The sequence below is a fragment of the Ovis aries genome, chromosome 17 (genome assembly GCF_016772045.2).
Source record: "Ovis aries strain OAR_USU_Benz2616 breed Rambouillet chromosome 17, ARS-UI_Ramb_v3.0, whole genome shotgun sequence".
NCBI lineage: Eukaryota > Metazoa > Chordata > Mammalia > Artiodactyla > Bovidae > Ovis > Ovis aries.
In genome coordinates, this window is record NC_056070.1 from 40,631,984 (window position 1) to 40,656,660 (window position 24,677).

The window sequence follows — 24,677 nt, forward strand, 5'->3', positions numbered from 1 at the left end:
TAAAAACATTTAAATCATTATAGGACAGACAAAACTTCTTGTGAGAACTTTGCAGACTTTTAGTCTAGAACCTTTACAGGAAAGTCTCTGGAGAGTGGAAAAGCATCTTCATGGCAAAGAAGACTTTCTGGTGGCGAAGATGGTGGACGATGGTGGGAAATTTGCACAGTGAGCTCCAGCCTTGGAAACAGCCAGGTATTCCTTTGCTCAGATATGTGGCCTCGGGTGTTTTTTGTCTCCTTCCAAACAACTCTGTAGATTCCCTACAGAATCCTGAGAGCTTACAATCATAATTTAGGTTTTGTGTGTTTTGTCAGCAGAGTCTGTGCCAAGAAGTTTTGAACAGTCTTATGGTTGTAAGTGACCATTTTGGCAATGGATCCCTAAAAATTAATTCTATCTAAATTCCTGTGCTAACGTGTGTATTGTTGGGAGAGGACAGGGAGATTTTGGAGGGGAGATGAAGGGCCTGAGGAGTTGGTACAAAAGGTAAAAATAGAAGGTGGAGAAGATAGCATTAATCTGGTGTTTTTTTTTTCTATTTTTATAGGCTGAGTTAAGATTGATAATTCATATGTGTTGATAAGGAAAGTGAAAAAATAGCACCTAAATATCCTACCAGGAAAGAAGGATGAAGCAAATTATGTCACTTAAAAATTTATGGTGTTTTGAAAGATTTATAATATGAATACCTGACTATGCTAAAATGCTACCTGAAAATATGACAAGAATGGATTGCACTGAAAGTTTCAACTATACTAAAATAAAAAGAAAGATGAGTCATGAACCAGCAAGTTAATGCTGGTGGCTTCTGAGAGGTGAAATTATGGCTAAGTAAATAATTTTTTCCAAATCTCTATACTTTCCATATTCCTCAAATTTAAACTTTATAAATGTATTTGTTATGATGGATATGTTTTCCATGATATTTTTCTTGAGAGGTGACTTTATAAACGTGAGTTCCTCACATTCATCCAGTCATAGAGTATTATAAGCCAGTTAAATTTCTCAGTTAAGTTTCCAATAAATACTTATTATAATAAAATTGAATAAAGTGATACAGTAGAAACCTTAATTTAAATTTCACCCCCTAATTTTACAGTACACTTTACATTTAATTTTTACACTGGTTTTAAGTTTGAAAGAAGATACTGAATTTTAAATTACCACCCCACCCCTATCTTTCTTGAAAATTCTAATTAAAAATTATATATTTGCTCATTTCTAAGAACAGATAAAAATTTGCCTTTGTACTTTTTGAAGCATCACTCTTTGTGTAGCTGCATTTCTCTTATATAAGAATACTTAGGGAACATTTCTCCCAGAGCTTATCATCTGGCAAAAAATTCATTTCTCTTGCTGACTTGATCTGTTTTCCCCATTTGTTTGTTTTTGCTTTATAGACCAAACTATGAAAGTTATGCAACCTATTATTTTCCCTCTTTGACCTAATGACTACAAAATTAAGAACTAGGTAGTAACTTTTCTTATATAATTTTTCTTCTCTATCCTATTTACCATGGAATTTTTGTCTTTTATGTCATGTTAATGGGTTAAGTCTGTTCATAGCCATATTTATTTTTATTGAAAATTGCCTAAATCCTTTTGGGAATAATGTAAAATATAAAGAGATTCAATTAACATTTAAGAAATGAAAAGGATATAGAATGAATCAAAAGAGAAAAATAAAAATGATATTTTGAGGCTGTATGGCTTAATCCATTAGTTTTACACTTGATATTAGTAGTCAAATTATACCTGTTAACTTTTTCCTTTTCCAAAAGCTTTCAGCTTTTTCACGATCAAGTAATTTGATCTCTCTCTGTATATATTTTGGCCGCACCATGTAGCCTGCAAGATCTTGGTTTCTTAACCATAGATTAGTTCCCTAACCCTCATCGAACCCATCCTCCCTGAAGTGCAAGTGCAGAGTCTTAGACACTGAACCACCAAGGGAGTTCCATGGTTTCCATATGTTGACAAGAAGACAACAAGTGGTTGAGGTAGACTGCTGAGTGACCTGTGAGATTAACAGGAGGGATTATATCCACTCAAAGTGGGGATTGTTAGCAGTTTTTATGAGTTTTATTTAAGCAGTAAAGGCAACAAATATTTTTTAAAAATTAAAAAGCTGCACTTTACAATTTGTGGTAGAACATAAAGTGGAAAATGTAGTAAAGGATTCTTTTCCCTAGGCCCTTCCTTTTACCAAGGTTTTGAAAGCTCTGATTGAAATTACAACTTTAAGGCACACATTTATATGTGAATAATTTATCAGAATAAACCCAATTTATTTAAAAAGAATTATGTATATGGATCTTCCTGATTTTAGAAATTATAGAGTTTATCCTCAATGTTATACCCTCCTACAATCCTTTCCATGGTTTTTGTAAGTTTTTGTTATGTGACCAAATGTGGAGTATAACAAATACGGCTTTTTTGGTAGCTGTAAAGTATGACTTCTGGGCTTCCCTGGTGGCTCAGAGGTTAAAGTGTCTGCCTCTAATATGGGAGACCTGGGTTTGATCCCTGGGTCGGGAAGATCCCCTGGAGAAGGAAATGGCAACCCACTCCAGTATTCTTGCCTGGAGAATCCCATGGACGGAGGAGCCTGGTGGGCTACAGTCCACGGGGTTGCAAAGGGTCGGACACGACTGAGCGACTTAACTTAACTAACATAACTTAAAGTATGACTTAGACCCCAGAAGCTTTTTCACTTACAAATGTTAAAATCCCAACAGCTTCTCTGCTCTTCTTTCCATTTCCTTTAAACTGGAGTTGCTTTTATATCAGAGTTTACAGTGACTGTGAAAAGGGGACATGTAAAATAGAAGCCCCAATGCACTGATGTTAATTTTGTTCACATCAATACCTAGCATGATTTAGTCCTGTTGCACTTATGACCCCTGAGTCACTGAAAAATAAGATTCTCAATTTCAGGTAGTATGTCTAATAGAAAATTATAATTTTGTGAATAGAAAACTGCAATTAACTTCATAAAAATATTAAAAACACATTGTATCCAACTTTTAAGAACATGGTATCTTACTATAGGCCCAAGACAAGGATGCTTAGCCCTTCTAACTACTTACAGCATTCAGATGTTTCTGCCACAGTACTGGGATACAAGGAAGTCATTTTGTAGTTATTGCCATAATATCTGTCAAATTGTGTAGACCATCCGTTGATGTCTCCTAAAATAAAGATCAGAGAACAGAAAACTTCAGGAATAAAAATATTCTGGAGTGTTGGGGAAAACAGGCTTTTTCTTTTTAAGATAATTTAATGACCTTTTGGAAACAGAACTTAAAAAAAGTAGATATAGATGTATATGTATATATATATATATATATATATATATATATATATATATATATGGATGGCATCACCGACTTGATGGTCATGGGTTTGGGTGGACTCTGGGTGTTGGTGAAGGACAGGGAGGCCTGGCGTGCTGCGGTTCATGGGGTTGCAAAGAGTCTGACATGACTGAGCAACTGAACTGAACTGATATATACATATATCCAGGACTTCCCTGGTGACTCAGATGGTAAAGAATTTGCCTGTACACAACTAAATTGCTTTGCTGTGCAGCATAAACTAATGAGACATTGTAAATCATCTACACTCCAATAAAGATTAATTTAAAAAAGAAATGAGTGATCGACAAAGAAAGAAAGATCATCTGGGAGCTTGTCAACAAGGAGAATTTCTGTCCCCTCACCTAGAGATCCTGATTTCACAGGTCCCCTAATCTGTGGTTTCAATAGGCACTAGAGGTGATTCTTCACCAAGCAGTGTTTGAGCCACACATTTTTAACTTAATATTGGAGTAAAGTTGATTTACAGTGTTGTGTTAGATTCATGTATACAGCAAAGTGATTCAGTTATACATATACATGTATCTTTCCCTTTTCAAATTCTTTTCCCATTTAGGTTTTTACGGAGCATTGAACAGTTTCATGTGCTATAAGTCCTTGTGAATTATCTCTTTTAAATATAACTGTAACAAACAGTACTTTAGATGTACTGAAACACAGCACACTGTTCTTAGCATCTTCATTTTAACTTCCCTCAGTCTCTTCAATCATGTTAGACTGATGTTGGAGATGGACGGCCATAGTTGTTAAATAGAAAAAGAAAAAATAACATGACCAGCATGATCTCGTTCTCTTTTTAAGGCACTGTAGTATCATGGATAGTGTTGAATGATTATCCTCTGAATGCTTACATATTTTCTCATCCATTTTTTTCTGATTTTGATATGAAACTCTTGTCTCATTAAAAAAAAATGAGACCAAAAATAGTTAAAAAAAAATCTTCATTTGGTGGGAGGGAAAAATAATTTTTCCTCATGAATTTCCTCCTGAACTTTCAATTGTTTTTGAACCAGAGACCATGAGGCCAGTCATGAGATGGAAAGGAAGTGAGCTGGGGTGCAGGAGCAGCTTCTCTGTACCATCTGCAGAGGGTACCAGCCTTATGCCATTGCAGGTTGGGGATGGGTTTTAAGGGGATCCTTCCCAAAGGTACCAAGCTTTTTTCAGGATGCTGTTGGGGCTCTTTAAGGATGCATAAACATAAATAAGAGACCCAAGTTCAATCCCTGAATGAGAGAAATGAATGGTTATCCACTCCAGTATTCTTGCCTGGAGAATTCCATGGAGCCTGGGGTTGCAAAGAGTCAGACATGACTGAGGGACTAACACTAACTTTCAAACATATAGACAGGTGATAGAAGTGATAAAAGTTTATCTTATGTAAGTTAGGATTAAATTTAAGTCTGGCATCTATTTTATAAGTTATTTCTGCTGCGTATGTATAAATCAAACCTGAGATTGAGTCCAGATAGTGCAACTTTGCCTGAATTTGGTGAACCTAACCTCATCCATGGTTTTCCTTCTAATCAGACTTCCAAATTACATTTCCAGCCTGCACTTTATCTTGTATAACATGGAGCCTGCTCACTACAAGCACCTAGAACACAACATTCACCAAATGGAACTCATCATCTTTCTCCATATAATCTTTCTATTTCTCCTAAATTTTCTGGATTGGTGAATGGTCTGCTCAAATCAGAAAATTTTTTGAATGTGCTCTTATCCGATTAAATATAATGTATACAATTTTCCTCCATCTCCAGGTTATTTTCTTATTTTTCCATGGCTCATTAACTCTTTCATGAAGATTACATTTGGGAAAGGAAAGGTATTTTAACATAAGTGTTATGTATGCTTGTAAAATCAGGTTTCCTTTTAAAGTTTCACTAAAAATAAATTGGAAAGAAGAGACGTCATTTAAAGATTGTCTTTATAGCTGTTTCCATCCTTTAGTATTATTTATTAGTTTGAACATTTCTTTATTATGAAGGATTTCAAAATAAACATAAGTAGCAAGGCAGTATAATGATATCCCAATGATATTTTTATGATATCTCAATGATATCATTATGATATCTCAGAAGGAGACGATTGATGGACCTCAAGTTTACCATCTGCAGACATCAGCTTGAGACTCCAACTGAGTGCCAGTAATTGGATGGACAAAAGATACACCCCAGAAACAGCAAACCAAGGGACCAGGTCAAAATGTCAAGCTGACCCTTCACATGGTGAGCAGAGTAACAGGAGGAAGGGAAGGAAACTTGAAAGACTGAGTTTGTTCAGGTGAGTAGAGATGGTAGCTTGTTGTGACTGTTAAGATTTAATGCATCCTTTTTTTTTTTTTTTTTTGCTCTCCCACCATTCAGTTTAGAATGCTTTCTCATTCTTCAGAAGCTGGTAACTTAGTTCTGTATTTTCCAGACTCCAAGTAGTTCAGTTCTTACAGATATATTTCTACCAGTGGGATGCACCCACACGACACTGGAAGTTTGTAGACTCCATCTTGTGGGTACCTATTGCAGGTGGGACAGTTACCATGGTCCCAGCTTCCTGGGTAAAGAGCTGATGAGCCATAGTGGATGCTTCTTAATCTTGGGCTTGAAAGTATAGTAGTGTTTTCCCCACTCCTGCTTCTATATTCTTTATAATGTTTCTATAAACACATTCTTCTCTGTGTGAAACCTCTTTTTTTTCTTAAGCCTCTCAAACTCCAGAGTGGTTTCTGCTTTCTCCTCCCAGAAGGGGTTGCAGATAACAGTTTCAAGGATAATAACATTGTATTGGTTATCTGACCTGAATGGTTTTGAAGATAACAACACTCCTATTACTATTAGAAAATTGTACTCTCACGGTCTATGGCACACTGTGACAAAAAATGTTGTTTAAATGATCACTTATGGCTTCCTGGACTATGTGCCTCTTTAAAAGATAAACTCTGGCAAAGCAGTTGCTATGGAAACTCATCAGAATGAAAATGAGACACGTCAAGTGTTGTGGAATGAAATGACTATGAGGATAGCCCTGGAGAGATTAAAGAGAGAAAATGACAATCTCAGGGTATGACGCCATCAGCTCAAGAAGGTTCAGAGAACCAGGGAGCTGCTCTAACTACCCTAAGATAACCTTTTATCTTTTGGGACCTTAGGACTCAGATAGGACTCAGATAGGACTCAAATCTAATGGGTTGCTAAGGTTACAACATTAGCTGAATTCACATTTTGTCCTTTCTTTTATTTATTTATTTATTTTTGATTGCTCTGGGTCTTTGTTGCTGTGCACAGGCTTTTCTGTAGTTGTGATGTGTGAGCTTCTCATTGTAGTGGCTTCCCTCATTGCAGAGCACACACTGTAGGGCGTGTGGGCTTCAGTAATTATGGCACATGGGCTTAGAAGTTGTGGTTCTCTGGTTCTAGAGCAGAAGCTCAATTTTGATTCATGGGTTTAGCTTCTCTGTGGCATGTGGGACCTTCCCAGATCAGGGATAGAACTCATGTCTCCTGTGTTGGCAGGCGGATTCTTTACCACTGAGCCACAAGGGAAGCCCTTGTCCTATCTTTAAAGTGAACACTAGGACTCTGATTTGGAAAGAGAGGGACCCTGGGAATTGTAGTGAGACATTTGAGCATGTTCAATTGAATTTGCAGTCCCCTAAAATCCCCATCCCACTGAATCTCCCTGACCAGCATAAGCAGCTGCCTTCTCCTGTCCGATGAGGTTATTTGTTTGTTGGAGGCTTGCTAGTTATTTTCAGTTCAGTTCAGTCGCTTAGTCATGTCCGACTCGTTGGACCCCATGGACTGCAGCACACCAGGCCCCTCTGTCCATCACCAACTCCTGGAGCTTGCTCAAATTCCTGTCCATCAAGTCGGTGATGACATCCAACCATCTCATCCTCTGTCGTCCCCTTCTCCTCCTGCCTTCAATCTTTCCCAGCATCAGGGTCTTTTCCAATGAGTCAGTTCTTTGCATCAGGTGGCCAAAGTATTGGAGTTTCAGCTTCAGCATCAGTCCTTCCAATGAATATTTAGGACTGATCTCCTTTAGGATGGATTGGTTGGATCTTCTTGCAGTCCAAGGGATTCTCAAGAGTCTTCTCCAACACCACAGTTCAAAAGCATCAATTCTTCGGCACTCGGCTTTCTTTATAGTCCAACTCTCACATCCATATATGACTACTGGAAAAATCATAGCCTTGACTAGATGGACCTTTGTTGGCAAAGTAATGTCTCTGCTTTTTAATATTCTGTCTAGGTTGATCACAGCACTTCTTCCAAGGAGCAAGCATCTTTTAATTTCATGGCTGCTGTCACCATCTGCAGTGATTTTGGAGCCCCACCCCAAATAAAGTCTCTCACTGTTTCCATTGTTTCCCCATCTATTTCCCATGGAGTGATGGGACTAGATGCCATGATTTTAGTTTTCTGAATGTTAAATTTTAAGCCAACTTTTTCACTCTTCTCTTTCACTTTCATCAAGAGACTCTTTAGTTCCTCTTCACTTTCTGCCATAGGAGTGGTGTCATCTGCATATCTGAGGTTATTGATATTTCTCCAGGCAATCTTGATTCCAGCTTGTGTTTCATTCAGTCTGGCATTTCACATGATGTACTCTGCATATGAGCTAAATAAGTACGGTGACAATATACAGCCTTGACATACTCCTTTCCCGATTTTGAACCAGTCTTGTTGTTCCATGTCCAGTTTTAACTGTCGCTTCTTGACCTGCATACAGATTCCTCAGGAGGCAGGTCAGGTGGTCTGGTATTCCCATCTCTTGAACAATTTTCCACAGTTTGTTGTGATCCACACAAATGTTTTGGTAGTCAATAAAGCAGAAGTAGATGTTTTTTTTGGAACTCTCTTGCTTTTTTGATGATTAAATGGATGTTGGCAATTTGATCTCTGGTTCCTCTGCCTTTTCTAAATCCAGTTCGAGCATCTGGAAGTTCTTGGTTGAAATACTGTTGAAGCCTGGCTTGTAGGATTTTGAGCATTGCTTTAGTAGCATGTGAAATGAGTGCGATTGTGTGGTAGTTTGAACATTCTTTGGCAGTGCCTTTACTTGAGGAAAATAACTTGCCAGCTTTCCTCAGGCCCCTTTATGACCATGCTTCCTTGTCTTCCAGTTCACAGCCCATCCCAGAAGACACGCAGCAGTTGGAGCTAGGAAGAGAAGATTGACATCATAGACGATCTTGCTCTTTGATAATGGCAGGAAGCTAGGGAATTTGTGTGAGCACAGTTTCTGAGAGCACTGCACCAGGAGGAGGGACTCTAGCTGGGGCAAAGTGGGTTAATATGGGTTGCTGAATTCAGTCTGCTAGCTCAAGCTAGAGTTTGCAGATTGTTTATTTAAATGTGAATTCAATGTTGTCTCGGGTGAAATAAAGTTGAGCAACGGATGTGTATGGATGACAAGTCACTGAAGGGATAGAGCATGAGGGACATGACCGCTGCATTGCAGGGCTGGAATAGACCTGTAGCAGATACTGCAGATTGACCCTCTCAACCTCCATTTGACAATAGCTTTCACTGGTGTGTTTTTGCAGACCAAGGCCTGAAAAGCTTATAGCATTTTACATCTCCATTACAGCCAGAATCTGGGGTGCACTCATACATATTTTGGGCTTCCCTAGTAGCTCAGTTGGATCTGCCTTCAAGGTAGGAGACCTGGGTTCTATCCCTAGGTTGGGAAGATCCCCTGGAGAAGGGAAAGGCTACCCATTCCTGTATTCTGGCCTGGAGAATTCCATGGACTGTATAGTCCATGGGGTCGCAAAGAGTCAGACACGACTGAGCGACTTTCACTTTCACACATAGTTTGGTTGGTAGAAGAGAGGTAGTAGTCATTTTCCTGCTTTTCTGTCTAAACAGAGATGTAGTGTTAAGAAGCGGTGGTGGCAGTGGCAGGGCATTGGGGACGTGACCAGGTGTGTCTCCATCTCTGGATAGGAGAGTTGGTGCTGTGCTCTTGGCTATTTAGGGGCTATCATAGGCCTTTGCTGATGCCTACGTTTCCAGCCTGTCTGAGAATTTTGTAAGCATCTAATTTCTGTTTGACATACCTTGAGTTTCTTGAATGAGACCTTAATAGATATAGAGACTGATTTAATTTTTGAATTAAAACATGGTTTAAGTGGCACTGGATATTTAACCATTTGGGGGAACTCAGGTGGAATCTCATGAGTGAGACCAAAACAGTGATTTTTTTTTTTCTGAACTGATGCACTTCAGTGTGGTTTGGTTCAGTGGGCTCCCTGCAGGAACGGTGGGGATAATTTCCAGCATCTTACTGCATTGCCCATGTGGGTTCTGGGGACGGGGTCAGGAGCCTTGCAGAATGCTCTGCTCTACCGCACTCCAGAAACATCTATTTCTTTTCTTGGGTGTCAGGTTTTGAAGTAAACGGCATTGGGTTGTTGCCCTTTCCTGAGTTAGCTGCGTATGATTTTTTAAGGCAAGTTTTTACTTTTAAAAACTGAGTGTGTGTCTTTAGATACAAGAAAGGATGATACTGTGAGAAATTTAAATTCTCTGATTTTTTAACAGAGAAATTGAATATTAGCACTTAGCACTGACAGAACTGGCATTTAGCAAGTATGTATTACTACTGTATTACTACTTTTATTTTATTCTCATGGTATCTCTATTTGGTCATTATTGCCAGCTCCACTTACAGATGGAAAAACTGATTCTGAGAAGTTTAAGTGATCTAAGAAAAAGGATTATTAAAACTAACTGAAGGATTTAAATAATAAAATTATTGTAATCATTTCTAAGCCCCAAATATAATTTAGTCAGTTTATATTCTTCTTACAGAAGTTTCAGCTTTTATACGACATTACCTTGAAATATGTAACTGTTGCTGTTACCTATTGTTCTCTTGCCCGTTTCGCTTCCATTCTACAGGCTCTTACATCGGCACTGTGTGGATTATACAAAAATTCATTTAAATGACAATCAGAAGCTATTATTAAATAGCATTTAAGTTCATCATTACTGTTAGCCATGGAATCAATGGAAGTATTGTGAATCATTAAGGTATAACTGGGTTTCCCCCCAGGCTGTGCTAGTGGTAAAGAACCTGCTTGTCAATGCAAGTTAGACGTAAGAGACGTGAATTCGATCCCTGGGTTGGGAAGATCCCCTGCAGGAGGGCGCAGCAACACACTACAGTATTCTTGCCTGGAGAATTCCATGGACAGAGGAGCCTGGTGGGCTATTGTCCATGGGGTCGCACAGAGTTTTGACATAACTGAAGTGACTAAGCATGCATGCAAGGTATAACTAAAAAAAATTTTAAAGTAGATTAATTTTCATACTGTGGTGTTGGAGAAGACTCTTGGAGAAGACTCTTGAGAGTCACTTGGACTGCAGGGAGATCCAACCAGTCCATCATAAAAGAGATCAGTCCTGGGTATTCATTGGAAGGACTGATGCTGAAGCTGAAACTCTAATACTTTGGCCACCTGATGCAAAAAACCAATTCATTGGAAAAGACCCTGATGCTGGGAAAGATTGAAGTCAGGAGGGAAAGGGGATGACAGAGGATGAGATGGTTGGATGGCATCACTGACTCAATGGACACGAGTTCGGGTGAACTCCGGGAGTTGGTGATGGACAGGGAAGCCTGGCGTGCTGTGGTTCGTGGGGTCACAAAGAGTTGGACGTGACTGAGCGACTGAACTGACTGAATTTTCATATGTTATTGAATTTTATACATTTATAAATGTTACAAATAAAACACGTGGGTAAGAGAAGTCATTTGGCTCTGGATGTGCCAAGGCACTGATTTGTCTATAGAAGAGGTTTTTTTTGTATCTATAGCTGGAGGGTGGAAGTCTGAACGACTCAACCTTGCAGGCTGCCCAGGCCTGTCTGGGGCAGGGGAGGCGCTTCCCATGCTCACGGTCCTGTCCTCACCCATCCACCCGGACCTCAGCACACAGCGATGGGACTCAGATGACGTGACAGGATGGCAGAGCCAGGCTTGCTTCCACCGGTGGCGTCTCACTGCCGCTATGACATTCATAAGCCGGGAAGATCGGATGACAGCCGGTAGACGTTGCTTTTCCTTTGCTCCGGTTCTTCAGCAGGCCCTATGTTTAACTGAGCTTTTACAAGTGAACTGTTTCAATTTCCGGCATCTTTACCATTAATAGGTGGTGCAGTGCTTCATATCACGGGCATTAGTAGCCTTTCTTAATGCTTTGTCCCTCAGCATCACCTCCTCGCCCTTCTGTCCTAAAGGGGTTCACCAAGAATGGTGTATCTGTAACAATTTAGTCCAACCAATCTAAGTAATGTAGTGACTTACACTGCTTCTCTGCTCTGTCCCTTTCTAATGCTATCTTTTCTCTCCTTTTCTACCTTATTCTACCTCAACACACACACACACACACACACACACACGAGAGGGGGGGGGAGATAGAGAGAGAGAGAGGGAGGGAGGGAGAGAGAGCACAAAAAAGAGAGGAAAAAGAAAGAGAGACGATGTGGAATTTGAGAATGCAGAAGGAAACAGGACGAGACGGCTTATGTAATATTTCCCCAAGTCAGAGCATATATTTTGTAGGGAGCTCTCTTTTTAAATAGTAACATCTTCAAACAAACAAGCTTTTTCATAATTAACATTTACTTTCCTTCCTGCCTTCCCAAAGCATTTTCTTCTTGCCACCCATTACTTCCTCTCACCAGAAGGCAGGAATAGAAAATGTAGCCAAAATTGCAAGATTGGAAAGTTAGCATTTTTAAGGAAACAGCTTTTGGCATATATGTTTCTATATTTTAAATGCTATATCCTTCATATTTTAAGGACGTATGAGACAGTGAGCAGAGTGGTTTTTCATGCTTTAGTTATGATCCCACTGAAATAGATTCTCTGGTGTTTCTTGAAGCATCATGGAGTAAACTGCATGGTACTAAGAGGATACTATGTTACCGTATATGGTTTCTAGTGTGTGTGGGTAGTGAAATATGAACATCGTTGATCAGATATATATATATTTACTAAAAATAGTTTTTTAAAGCTAAAAACATGTAATGATGCTCTGAATAAAAATGAATGCCATAGACCAAGAAAAACCTGATCTTGCATGCTGCATTAATAAGTATTTATTAATTCAATGAATGAATGAATGAATGAATGAATGGGTCTCTGTCCTGAAAGACACTTCAGAGAAAACTCAGTTTCTCTTACATTATACTAAACTTTGGGAATTGGGGCTCTTAACCAAAACACAGATTTCCAGGCTCCTTTCTCTATTGGAGATTCTAATTTATTTGGTCTGTAAGGTGTGTGGAGGTCTATATTTTCTATCAATGCCTTGGGGGTTCTTGCAGCAAGTTTTGGGAGAACTACATTATGGAATGTTCTTTGATTAGAGCACTTCTCACATTGCAGTGGAGAAGAGTTAGATATAGCAGTGGAAAAAGCCTGTCAATCAGAATGAGCAGGTTCTTTTTCTTAGTAAAGTTGCTGATTGTTAATAAGGTTAATGCAAGTGGTCTGTAATTTAAGGGCACACTGCTCATTTGTCTTGTTACATTTTTTATAATCTGTTTCATTCTGTGACTATTTATATATGTATTTTATCTCATAAGAATATGATAGGAATTAATCTTAGCCTATGTATTTTTATTGTCTCAGTGACTTCTAAGTTACTTTTAATATAGTTAAAATATGACTCTTACTAGCTCTCATAAATTACATAAAACAGTAAATTATTATTTCATCAGCATCAAATATTAGTTACAATTTAGTTTTATGGAAAAGTAGGTGAGGCCCATCAACTTGAATTCTGGAGCATGCATCTCTCTCTTCCACGCTCTGATTCCCTGGCATCCTTGATGTCAGGGGTGGGGTGGAGGGGGTGTCAAGAGACGAGGTCTGGAGGGAGATGAGGAAGGTCTACGTTTCTTGAAGGCGCTGCATAATTTGCCACGGTGCTGTATTAGGTTGTCCTCAAACAGTTTTCCAGGATTCTCCTTGAGAAGAGAGTTCTGTGGCTTAATATGCTTGGGAATCCTGTACCCCCACTTGGAATTACTAATTCAGGTTAATGTGATGAAAGGAGAACTCAGGCTCAAAGAAATAACTTTAATTTTGTTGAATTCTTTTATGAAAGTGAAGTGAAAGTGCTAGTTGCCAGTCATGTCTGACTCTTTATGACCTCACGGACTGTAGCCTGCCAGGTTCCTCTGTCCATGGAATTTTCTGAGCAAAAACACTGGAGTCGGTTGCCATTCCCTTCTCCAGGGGATCTTTCCAACCCAGGGATCAAACCCAGGTCTTCTGCATTGCAAGCAGATTCTTAACATCTGAGCCAGCAGGGAAGCCGAACCTTTCATAGCGCCATCTTTTAGTAACTTTTGGGAAGTGTTTGCTTTTGTGTTTGCACAAGACATGTCTAGTTGAGTGGTTTTCAGAGTGCAGATCCAGGATAAGTAGCTTCAGTGTCACTTGGGAACTTCAAAGAAAAACAAATTCTTGAACCCTACTTGAGGTGCTTTCAATTAGAAACTCTGTAGATGGGGCCCAGGTTTCTGCATTTTAACGAGCCCTCCAGCTGATCTGATGTCTGCTCATGTTTGGAAATCACTGTTCTTGGCTAATAAATCACTTTCAGTAGGTTCTGAATTCGGTGATAAAATTGTCTGCATCGGGAATTGAGTCATTTCAAAACTTTAACAAGTGTGCTATATACCCAAGATGCAGATTTCTGGGCCCTGCTCCTATGTACTGGGCCAGTGTTTCTGGACGTGGAGCTTAGGACTCTGCATTTTTCACCAGCCTATGGGGTCACCTGTGTTGGATCATGCTTTCCAAACCATCCTGTAGGTTTGCAGGGCCCACTCCTGGGTTCCTTTTGAGTAAGGATTTTGAATATTCAAAAGTCGAGGGATCTGTACATCTGTCTTATGAAACTGAAGGCATAAATCCTATTGCCTACATTGTAGTCTTATTGATGAATGGATGAAATAAGTGTTATTTGGTCAGTGATGTCCAGCTCTTCGCTACCCCATGTACTGTAGCCAGTCAGACTCCTCTGCCCATGTATTACCCAGGCAAGAATGCTGGAGTGGGTAGCCATTCTCTTCTCCAGGGGATCTTCCCAACACAGGGATCGATCTCAGGTCTCCTGCATTGCAGGCATATTCTTTACCATCTGAGCCACCAGGAAAGCCAGAATAGATGAATAGGTGGTTAGTTCATTCAGTTTAGATTTATGGCAAGTGGAACATTCTTGGTTTCATATACTTCCTCAATTCTTAGCACCCATTCTGGGAGACACAGTGGAGTATCTTTTTCTCAGGAAATAATGATCCCTAGAGTAGAGATGTCCTGGGCCGTTAGAATAGACCTTGGGCTATTTAGATCTGAACTTCACCTGGTCAGATAGACGGATTCATCAAAGCAGTAGTGTGAGAGCTCCTTGAATCTGAATGACAATAGTTTGCTGGATGAAATGGGTATGGCTCTTTGTGGGTACCTTTATTTTTAAATTTATCTTAATTGGAGGATAATTGCTTTACAATATTGTGTTGGCTTCTGCCACACAACAACATGAATCTGTCACAAGAACACATATGTCCCCTCCCTTCTGAACCTCCCCTCCACCCCTCACCCCAACCCACCCCTCTGGGTTGCAACAGAGCGCTGAGTTGAGCACTCTGTGCTCACAGAGCAGTTTCCCACTGGCTATCTATTTTACATATTGGGAGGATCCCCTGGAGAAGGGAATGGCAACCCTCTCCAGTATTCTTGCCTGGAGAAGTCCATGGACAGGGGAGCCTGGTGGGCTCCAGTCCATGGGGTTGCAGAGAGTTGGACACGACTGAGCGACTAACACGTATGCACAATGTATACAAGTCAATGCTACTCTCAGTTCCTCCCACCCTGTCCTTCCTCCCCCCACACCAGATCCATGAGTCTGTTTTCTATGTTTGTATTTCTATTCCTGCCCTCAAATAGGTTCATCAGTACCGTTTTTCTAGACCACATCTATATGCATTAATATATGATGTTTGTTTTTCTTCTTCCTGACTTACTTTACTTTGTATAACAGGCTCCAGGTTCGTCCGCCTCATTATAACTGACTCAAATGTGTTCCTTTTTATTGCTGAGTAATATTCCATTGTATACATGTACTACAACTTTGTCCATTCATCTGCCAGTGAACATCTAGTTGCTTCCATGTTATGGCTATTGTAAATAGTGCTGCCCTGAGCACTGAGGTACATGTGTCTTTTCAATTACGGTTTTCTCAGGGTATATGCCCAGTCGTGGGATTGCTGGGTCATATGGTAGTTTTATTCTTAGTTTTTAAAGGAATCTCCATACAGTCCTCCATAGTGGCTGTATCAATTTACATTCCCACCAACAATACGAGAGGGTTCCCTTTTCGCTGCATCCTCTCCAGCATTTATTCGGTGTAGATTGTTTTGGCGATGGCCATTCTAGTGGGTGTGAGGTGATACCTCATGGTAGTTTTGATTTGCATTTCTCTAATAATGAGTGATGCTGAGCATCTTTTCATGTGTTTATTTGCCATCTATATGTCTTCTACAGAGAAAAGTCTGTTTAGGTCTTCCTCCCACTTTTTGATTGGGTTGTTTGTTTTTCTGATATTGAGATGCATGAGCTGCTTGTATGTTTTGAAGATTAATTCTTTGCCAGTTGTTTCATTTGCAATGGTTTTCTCCCATTCCGAGGGTTGTCTTTTCATCTTGTTTATAGTTTCCTTTTTTATTTTTAAATTAATTTGTTAAGTACAGTTGATTTACAACATTGTGTTAGTTTTAGGCGTATAGCATAGTGAATCAGTGTATACGTATACATATATCCACTCTTTTTAAAGGTTCTTTTCCCATTACAGAGTATTGAGTATAGTTCCCTGTGCTACACAGTAAGTCCTTATTGCTGCTGCTAAGTCACTTCAGTCGTGCCCGACTCTTCGCAACCCCATGGACTGCAGCCCACCAGGCTCCTCCGTCCCTGGGATTCTCCAGGCAAGAACACTGGAGTGGGCTGCCATTTCCTTCTCCAATGCATGAAAGTGAAAAGTGAAAGGGAAGTCGCTCAGTCGTGTCCAACTCTTCGCGACCCCGTGGACTGCAGCCCACCAGGCTCCTCTGTCCATGGGATTTTCCAGGCAAGAGTACTGAGTGGGGTGCCGTTGGTGTATCAATTGCCAGTCCCAATCTTTCAATTTATCCCCCATCCCTTTCCCCTTTGATAACCATAAGCTTGTTTTCTACATCTGTGACTCTATTACTAAGTACCTTTAGAGGCAACTCTTTGAAGAAATTGAGTGTGATATTATTGTGGGATATGTTAAAGGAAATCGAACCACTACAGAAACTGCCTTTTGTGTCCTATCTCAAAGGAAGCATTCTAAGCTGCGAGTCTTTTTCTAGTTAACTGAAACTTTGAAGAATTGTTGGACAAACATAGATAAACATATTTGAGGTTTTAAAAAGATTTGTATTTATAGAAAAGCCAAGGGTTCAGCTACCTAGGTTTCTTATTTTGAGAATAATAAACAGAAAAAACAGCCATTTTGAACATGCAATGCATGGCTGTTTATCAATTCATGTATTTATGATGTGTGCCGCGTTTCCTCCTGTGTTGTTAGCCTTAAAAAAGGCAAACCCACAACTCTGATGAAATATTCTAAAATGAGAACACTAAATTCTACATCAAATGGATTGGCATTGCCATCATTCTGACAGCTCTGTATAAAGCTGTATTGAGGAAAGGAAGGAATATTTAGCAACTCAGAATTTTAAATGAAGGCCCAATTAAAAATTAAAAGAATCCTTGAATACACTTCAAACATTCTTATAAGCCTATTAAAAAGTGTATATTATCACCATCATACATACCCATAAATAAGTACTGTTTATCTAATTCTTATAGATTAGTGCCAGCCAGTGACACACAAATATTTGGGATGTTAGTTTCCTTTCCTTTGAATGCCTTGCACTTCTGCCCTTTTCTTGTAACAAGAGGCTAGAATTTTCCACTTTTATTGCCTTGGAGAAGAAATGAAGCAGATATCTGCAGGAAACAAAGGAATCACATTTTTAGCATTTAATTGCCAAAGGTCCAGGTTTGAGCATTAACAATGATTGTGGAAAAACAAAAAGAAGAGCTAGGCTTTGCTATTCCTGGACTGGACAAGAGATTTGGACCAGAAAGGGAGAGGAGAAGGGTCTGCCTGGACTGCACCAGGGGAAACCAGAAACTCCTCAACTTCCTTGTATCTACAAAGACCCTATTTCCACGTAAGATCACATTCTGAGGTTCTGAGTGGACATCAGTTTTTAGTGCAGGCTAACCTATTGCATCATGCAAAATGTATTAGAGGAAGCTTCTGTTTTCCCTGTAGAGCAAAGAAATACAAATATGGAAACAGAGGAACCAAGTTTTTGTCTTTCTCCTGTAGACTAGGCTGTTAAAGTGTAGAGCAGGGTCAATGCTCTGAGTCTACAGAGGTAGCATCTGAACTTGGGTCTTCATTGTAGAGTGATTCAACCTGTCTCCAAGGGGGATGAAGTTGGGTGAATGTGACTGTGATGGGGAGCCTTCTTTGTATTGCCATTTATTTATAATACAGAAGAACTGCTGGCAAATTCTAATCTGGAAATGCAAAGAGTTCCTTTAAAATAAAAATCTGGGCTTAATCAGTAAAGTGCAAAGCATCTATGAATCTGATGCTATTTTAATATTTTATTGTTACTGCAAAGTTAGAGCATTCAATTTGAAATGAATGAAATAATTCCCTTCCCCTCCTTTTTTTGACTATGTCTCGTGGCAGGTGGGAATCTTAGTTTCCTGACCAGGCATTGAACACATGCCCCCTGGGAGTGAAACTACTGGACCACCAGGGAAATTTCCCCAAATAATGCATAAATGAGAGTAGTTTGTACATTTCCATGTTGGAGCTTATCGGAAAGGATCAAATTTATAAAAATGATACAATCAATTTTGTCTAGGACTTCACTGGTTTGGAGTCCAGTCAAATGTAAACAATACCTGGGATAGAATGAAACAGATGTCAACTTCATCATAACCATCTAGTAGACATATATATATGTATATATAAATTCTGTATTGCCCAAATATTTTATAAAGAAAGGGATCTCGTTATTCAACTGAAAGTTTTTGTTGCTTTATATCAAAAACTTGATTAAAATTTGTTCATGCATTGGGTCCATGAGAAATGTTCAGTGATTTGATATCTCATGCTTGTTGTACTGAGATATTTTATTTTTTAATATTTTATATTCTTTTTTTATAGGTTTTCTAAGAGAACTGGGAACTTTTTGCCAAATAAGACTTTTTGTTTAAAATATCTGTGATAATATAAAAGCAATAGTTCTTTCTAAATATAATCAGTTTATATTGTAGTTCAATCCATGGGGATTTATTTATTTGATGCTGTTTCATTTTTTTAGTGACTTCTGTAAATTTTGTCACTAATTCTGTTTGACTTATTTCTCTACTTTAGTAATTATCATTGGTGTCAGTGTTTAAATTGTTTAAGGGAACACAGGAGAGGTTTTTGGAGCTACTTTTTAAAGGATGTATCTTTTAAAAGGTTTAGTTAAGAAAAATGTTCCCCCTTCCACTAGAAAATTGTTTTTATTCTACAGTATACTAAGCTGTAAATAATCACTGTAAAAGTGATTTTTATCTGTGGGTTTTCCTTTTATTTATATATAAGATATTATATGTTACGTGATTACAAATACATTTAATGCTGCTTATTCAAATATGCATGAGGTTTACATATTCTGAAAAAAACTAACTTTCTAACTTGATTTAATTAGCATTAGACCAAATTTAAATGTGGATGTCTTAAAAATGGACAGGCTAGGGAGCGTAAATTATCCAGATACTATAGAACAAAGAAAAAATACAGCTGGTGAAGGAAATTAATAAGAAGCAGGAAGAAACAACTACATCTCATAATTTTTGTCACCTGGACTGTAAGGATGGTGTGAAATTCTGACATCCTCTCTGGGAAGTCCCAGCCCACCCACGTGTGGGCAGCAGAAGCATGCCAACTGGCCATCTTTGAGGTTTTGAGCATAGTTCAATTTTTTGGTTTTTCTAGATGACTGCCACTAGTAGAGTGGCAATTTGTCTTATAGAAATGAAAACAAATTGATAATAAAACAAATTGATAATGATTGCGATAATGGAGTTTCTTAGCAAGTAAGAATGCTTGCACGCCATACTGAAGTCTTGATTTTGCTTTTTAGTTTTTCTGTGGCTACTATTTCCAGTGCATGCCTTACTTTCTGCTCCTTTGGGTTTAGGTCAGTGGTGCTCAGAGTCTACTGTGCACCTGAATGACATGAAGATCTTATAGAGCAATTGCAGAACCAGTGGCAGAATTTCTGAGTCAATAAATCTGCCTACAATGTGGGAGACCTGGGTTCTGTCCCTGGGTCAGGAAGATCTCCTGGAGAAAGAAATGGCAATCCACTCTACTATTCTTGCCTGGAGAGTTTCATGGACAGAAGAGCTTGGCAGGCTACAGTCCATGGTTTCGCAAAAAGTTGGACACAACTGAGTGACTAACACACTGAAGATTTTCTTGATTCTCAAAGAATCCACTGACAATAAGATATAAACCATCCTCCTGGTTTACTCAGCCCAAGGGCAGGGGTGGTAGGAATCTTTTTATAGCTACTTAGAAATTAAAAACAAGTTCTTAGATTCTTTCTTTGGAAATAAAGGTGTTAACATCTTTGAAATGAGCAGCTTATAAACTTAATGAAATGAGTTCAATAATAAAGTCTAATTTATGAACACTGTGGTGTGTTTGGTTTGAAAGAGCAAAGAATGCAGGACAATAGAAGGATGAAATAGGGGAATTGAGAGAGAGTAAAAGAAGGAAGCGGGGCAGCTGGAGAGGAGAAATAGAAGGGGAAACCTATGGGCCACAGACCTGCAAAGGGTGGAAAAACACTGGAGGGAGAGGATGGAAAAGAGAGGGGAGAGAAGGGTCTTTTCCAATGAGTCAGTTCTTCGTATCAGGTGGCCAGAGTATTGGAGCTTCAGCTTCGGCATCAGATGAACAGTATGAAAAGGCAAAAAGATGTGACAGCAAAAGATGAACTCCCTAGGTCAGTAGGTGCCAATGTGCTACGGGAGAAGAGTGGAAAATAACACCAGAAAGAATGAAGAGACAGAGCTAATGACGGAGACAGGTCAATGATGCTGTCCAAACATCTCAACCTCAGTCATCCCATTCTCCCCCTGCCTTCAACCTTTTCCAGTATCAGGGTCTTTTCCAATGAGTCAGTTCTTCACATCAGGTGGCCAAAGTATTGGAGTTTCAGCTTCAGCATCAGTCCTTCCAATGAATATTCAGGACTGATTTCCTTTAGGATGGATTGGTTGGATGGATCTCCTTGCAGTCCAAGGGACTCTCAAGAATCTTCCCCAACACTCACATCCATATATGACTACTGGAAAAACCATAGCTTTGACTAGCTGGACCTTTGCTGGCAAAGTAATATCTCTGCTTTTTAATATGCTATCTAGGTTGGTCACAGCTTTTTTCCCAAGGAGCAAGCATCTTTTAATTTCATGGCTGCAGTCACCATCTGCAGTGATTTTGGAGCCCCCAAAAGTAAAAAGTCTTTCACTGTTTCCATTGTTTCCCTATCTATTTCCCATGAAGTGATGGAACTGGATGCCATGATTTTAGTTTTCTGAATGTTGAGTTTTAAGGCCAACTTTTTCACTCTCCTCTTTCATCTTCATTAAGAGGCTCTTTAGTTCTTCTTTGGTTTTTGCCATAAAGTGGTATCATCTGCATATTTGAGGTTATTGATATTTTTCCCAGCAATCCTGATTCTAGCTTGAGCTTCTCCAGCCTGGCATTTCACATGATATACTCTGCATAGAAGTTAAATAAGCAGGGTAACAGTATACAGCCTTGAAATACTCCTTTCTCAATTTTGAACCTGTCTGTTGTTCCATGTCCAGTTCTAACTGTTGCACAGGTTTCACAGGAGGCAGGTAAGGTGGTCTGGTATCCCCATCTCCTTAAGTTTTTCCAGTTTGTTGTGATCCACACAATCAAAGGCTTTAGTGTAGTCAATGAAGCAGAAGTAGATGTTTTTCTAGAATTATCTTTTTTTTTTATGATCCAACAGATGTTGGCAATTTGATCTCTGGTTCCTCTGCCTTTTCTAAATTCAGCTTGAACATCTGGAAGTTCATGGTTCATGTACTATTGAAAAATGGCTTGGAGAATTTTGAGCATTACTTTGCTAGTGTGTGAGATGAATGTGATTATGTGGTAGTTTGAATATTATTTGGCATTGCCATTCTTTGGGATTGGAATGAAAACCGATCTTTTCCAGTCCTGTGGCTACTGCTAAGGTTTCCAAACTTGCTGGCATATTGAGTGCAGCACTTTGACAGCATCATCTTTGAGGATTTGAAAACACTCAGCTGGAATTCCATCACCTCCACTAGCTTTGTTCATAGTGATGCTTACTAAGGCCCACTTGACTTTGCATTCCAGGATGTCTGACTCTAGGTGAGTGATCACACTATCATGGTCATTAAGTTTTTTTGTGTGTGTGTGTGTGTGTAGTTGTTCTGTATATTCTTGCCACCTCTTCTTAATATCTCCTGCTTCTGTTGGGTCCATACCTTTCTTTCCTTTATTGTGCCCATTGTTGCATGAAATGTTCCTTTGGTATCTCTAATTTTCTTGAAGAGATCCCTAATCTTTCCCATTCGATTGATTTCCTCTATTTCTTTGCATTGATCACTTAGGAAGGCTTTTTTTTTTTTTTATTAAATCTCTCCTTGCTATTCTTTGGAACCCTGCATTCAGATGGTTATATCTTTCCTTTTCTCTTTTGCTTTTCACTTCTCTTCTTTTCTGAGCTATTTGTAGGATCCCCTCAGACAACCAGTTTTTCTTTTTGCCTTTCTTTTTCTTGGGGATGGTTTTGATCACTGCTTCCTTTGGGCACTCTGTCCATTATATCTAACCCCTTAAATCCCTTTGTCACTTCCACTGTATAATCATAAGAGATTTGACATGGACTTGGGCAAACTCTGGGAGATGGTGAGGGAAAGAGAAGCCTGGCATGGTGCAGTCCATGGACTGCAAAGAATTGCTCATGACTTGGGGACTGAACAACAATAAAATTATCTGTCAGTCTGCAGGTGCTCTGCTCACCATCTTAGATACAGAATTACACTGAATTCTCTGAACAGCCCACAGACACAGATACTCTTATCATTCCCATTTTACAAAACGTTTCACCAGAATTTATGCCTAGGTCTCTGGGAGCCTAGGAAGCAATACTGCTTCCATCCGGATTCCGAGAAACTGCTAGAGTTTAAGGATTTGAATGAATAATGTCACCTGCCATATCAGCAAACAAAGGATGTTGTGGCCACCAAGGCTTCAGTCCCTGCAGCCCTCACCTGACTTGTACCTTGAAGGGGTTCAGGATGGAGAAAATCATGTTACTGGCTCTAGATAAGGTGCATATCACAGGAATGATTTCAATGAGCCCAGGCTCCTGCATCTTCCCAAACACAAAAAAGTGCTGAATTCATTAATTTGAGATATCTAGTCTTCTCTAATTAGCAGTAATCTTTTGATGTTCCAACTACCTGGTCTTTGTTGCAAAAACTCCTCTTTATCCCACCCCCTCCCTTACCTCTTCAGAGCAATTTCTCAGAGCTATTGAGAGGCTGTCTCCCAGGCTTAAGTCCTCTGTATGTCCACAAAATAAACCGTAATTCTCAACTTTTAGGTTTTGTATGTGTGTGTGCTTGTTTTCTCAGTTGATAGCTCAATACTTTAAGATTGTTACTTTTATTACTTGGTCTTTTAAACTTAAGTCAAAGACAAAACTTCCAAAACCTTTTTCCCTGCAAAGTTGTTTGGGGGTGAATTTAGTGCTCCTTCTGCTTCCTGCCACCATTTCAACTGGGGGGTGGGGGATAGCTCCTGTCACTCTGTCTGAAATTGCTGGCAGCTTGGGGGTGAAGTGGTTGGCAATGGGCAGGACATATTTTATTTAGTTATTTTTAACAAGGTGATATATATATATATATATTTAAAGAAGAAAAACATTTGCACAGCCATTCCAAACAAAGGCAACTGCAGCCTAAGCTCAGGTATAGACAGTGTGCTCACTTCTGAGTTACTGCCACCACCTAGAGACAGTTCTCCAGACCGAGAAGTTTAATTTCTTTAAGGCAATGCCTTAAAAAGTCTGTAATAGGGACTTGCCTGGTAGCTCAGTTGTGAAGAATCTGCCTGCTAGTACAGGAGATGTGGGTTCAATTCCTGGCCCAGGAAGATCTTCACATGCTGTGGAGCAACTTATCCCATGGCTAACAACTACTGTGGAGAAGGCACTGGTGACCCACTCCAGTACTCTTGCCTGGAAAATCCGATGGACGGAGGAGCCTGGTAGGCTGCAGTCCTTGGGGTTGCTCAGTTGGACTCGACTGAGCCACTTCACTTTCACTTTTCACTTTCATACATTGGAGGAGGAAACGGCAACCCACTCCAGTGTTCTTGCCTGGAGAATCCCAGGGACGGGGGAGCCTGGTAGGATGCTGTTTATGGGGTCGCACAGAGTCGGACATGACTGACACGACTTAGCAACAGCAGCAGCAGCAGCAGCAGCAGCAGCAGCAGCAGCAGCAGCAGCAGCACAACTACTGAGTCGCTGCCCTAGGGCTCAGGAACAGCAGCGACTCAGCCCACTTGCCCTCGGGCTTGTGCTCCACAGCAAGAGAAGTCACCACAGTGAGAAGCCCTCGCACTATGACTAGAGAGGAGCCTCGGCCCTCTGCAACTAGAGAAAAGCTTCCACAGCAACAAAGACCCAGCACAGCCAAAAATAAATAAATAAAATTAATATTAAAAAGTCTGTAATGCTTCAGGGAGTGATAACAGTGAGGTATCAGCTGTTTATGCAGCATAAAATTGTGCATGCATGTTTTGGTCCTCTAAAAATAGTATCTTATTTTTCCATGAGTGAGAAATCTCATTATTTTACACGATTAACCAAGGCCCATTTCCCCCCTGCCCCCAGATCCAGCCAATTTAAACTCTTTTTATAAATTTATGTTTTTGAGACCTTTAGAAATTTGAACAAAAACCCAATTGAAAGCCAAATTTTAACTGTGTAGAAGCCCTACTTTTGGCTTTATAAGGTCATAAATATGGTTGTTAGTGAAGAGAGAGGTAAGCTGGACTTACTGATTTTGTCTGTTTTAGGAGGC

The 24,677-nt window shown here is 39.6% G+C and overlaps 1 protein-coding gene across 1 annotated transcript in view; it reads right to left on the bottom strand.

Annotated features, from left to right (window-relative positions):
* The window catches only part of RXFP1 (relaxin family peptide receptor 1), a 116,023-nt gene that overhangs the window by 56,495 nt on the left and 34,851 nt on the right, over positions 1-24,677 (bottom strand). The window contains exon 3 of the mRNA XM_012097572.3: positions 3,093-3,194. Coding sequence (XP_011952962.3) covers positions 3,093-3,194 — 102 coding nt within the window. The remainder of the gene's footprint in view (positions 1-3,092; positions 3,195-24,677) is intronic.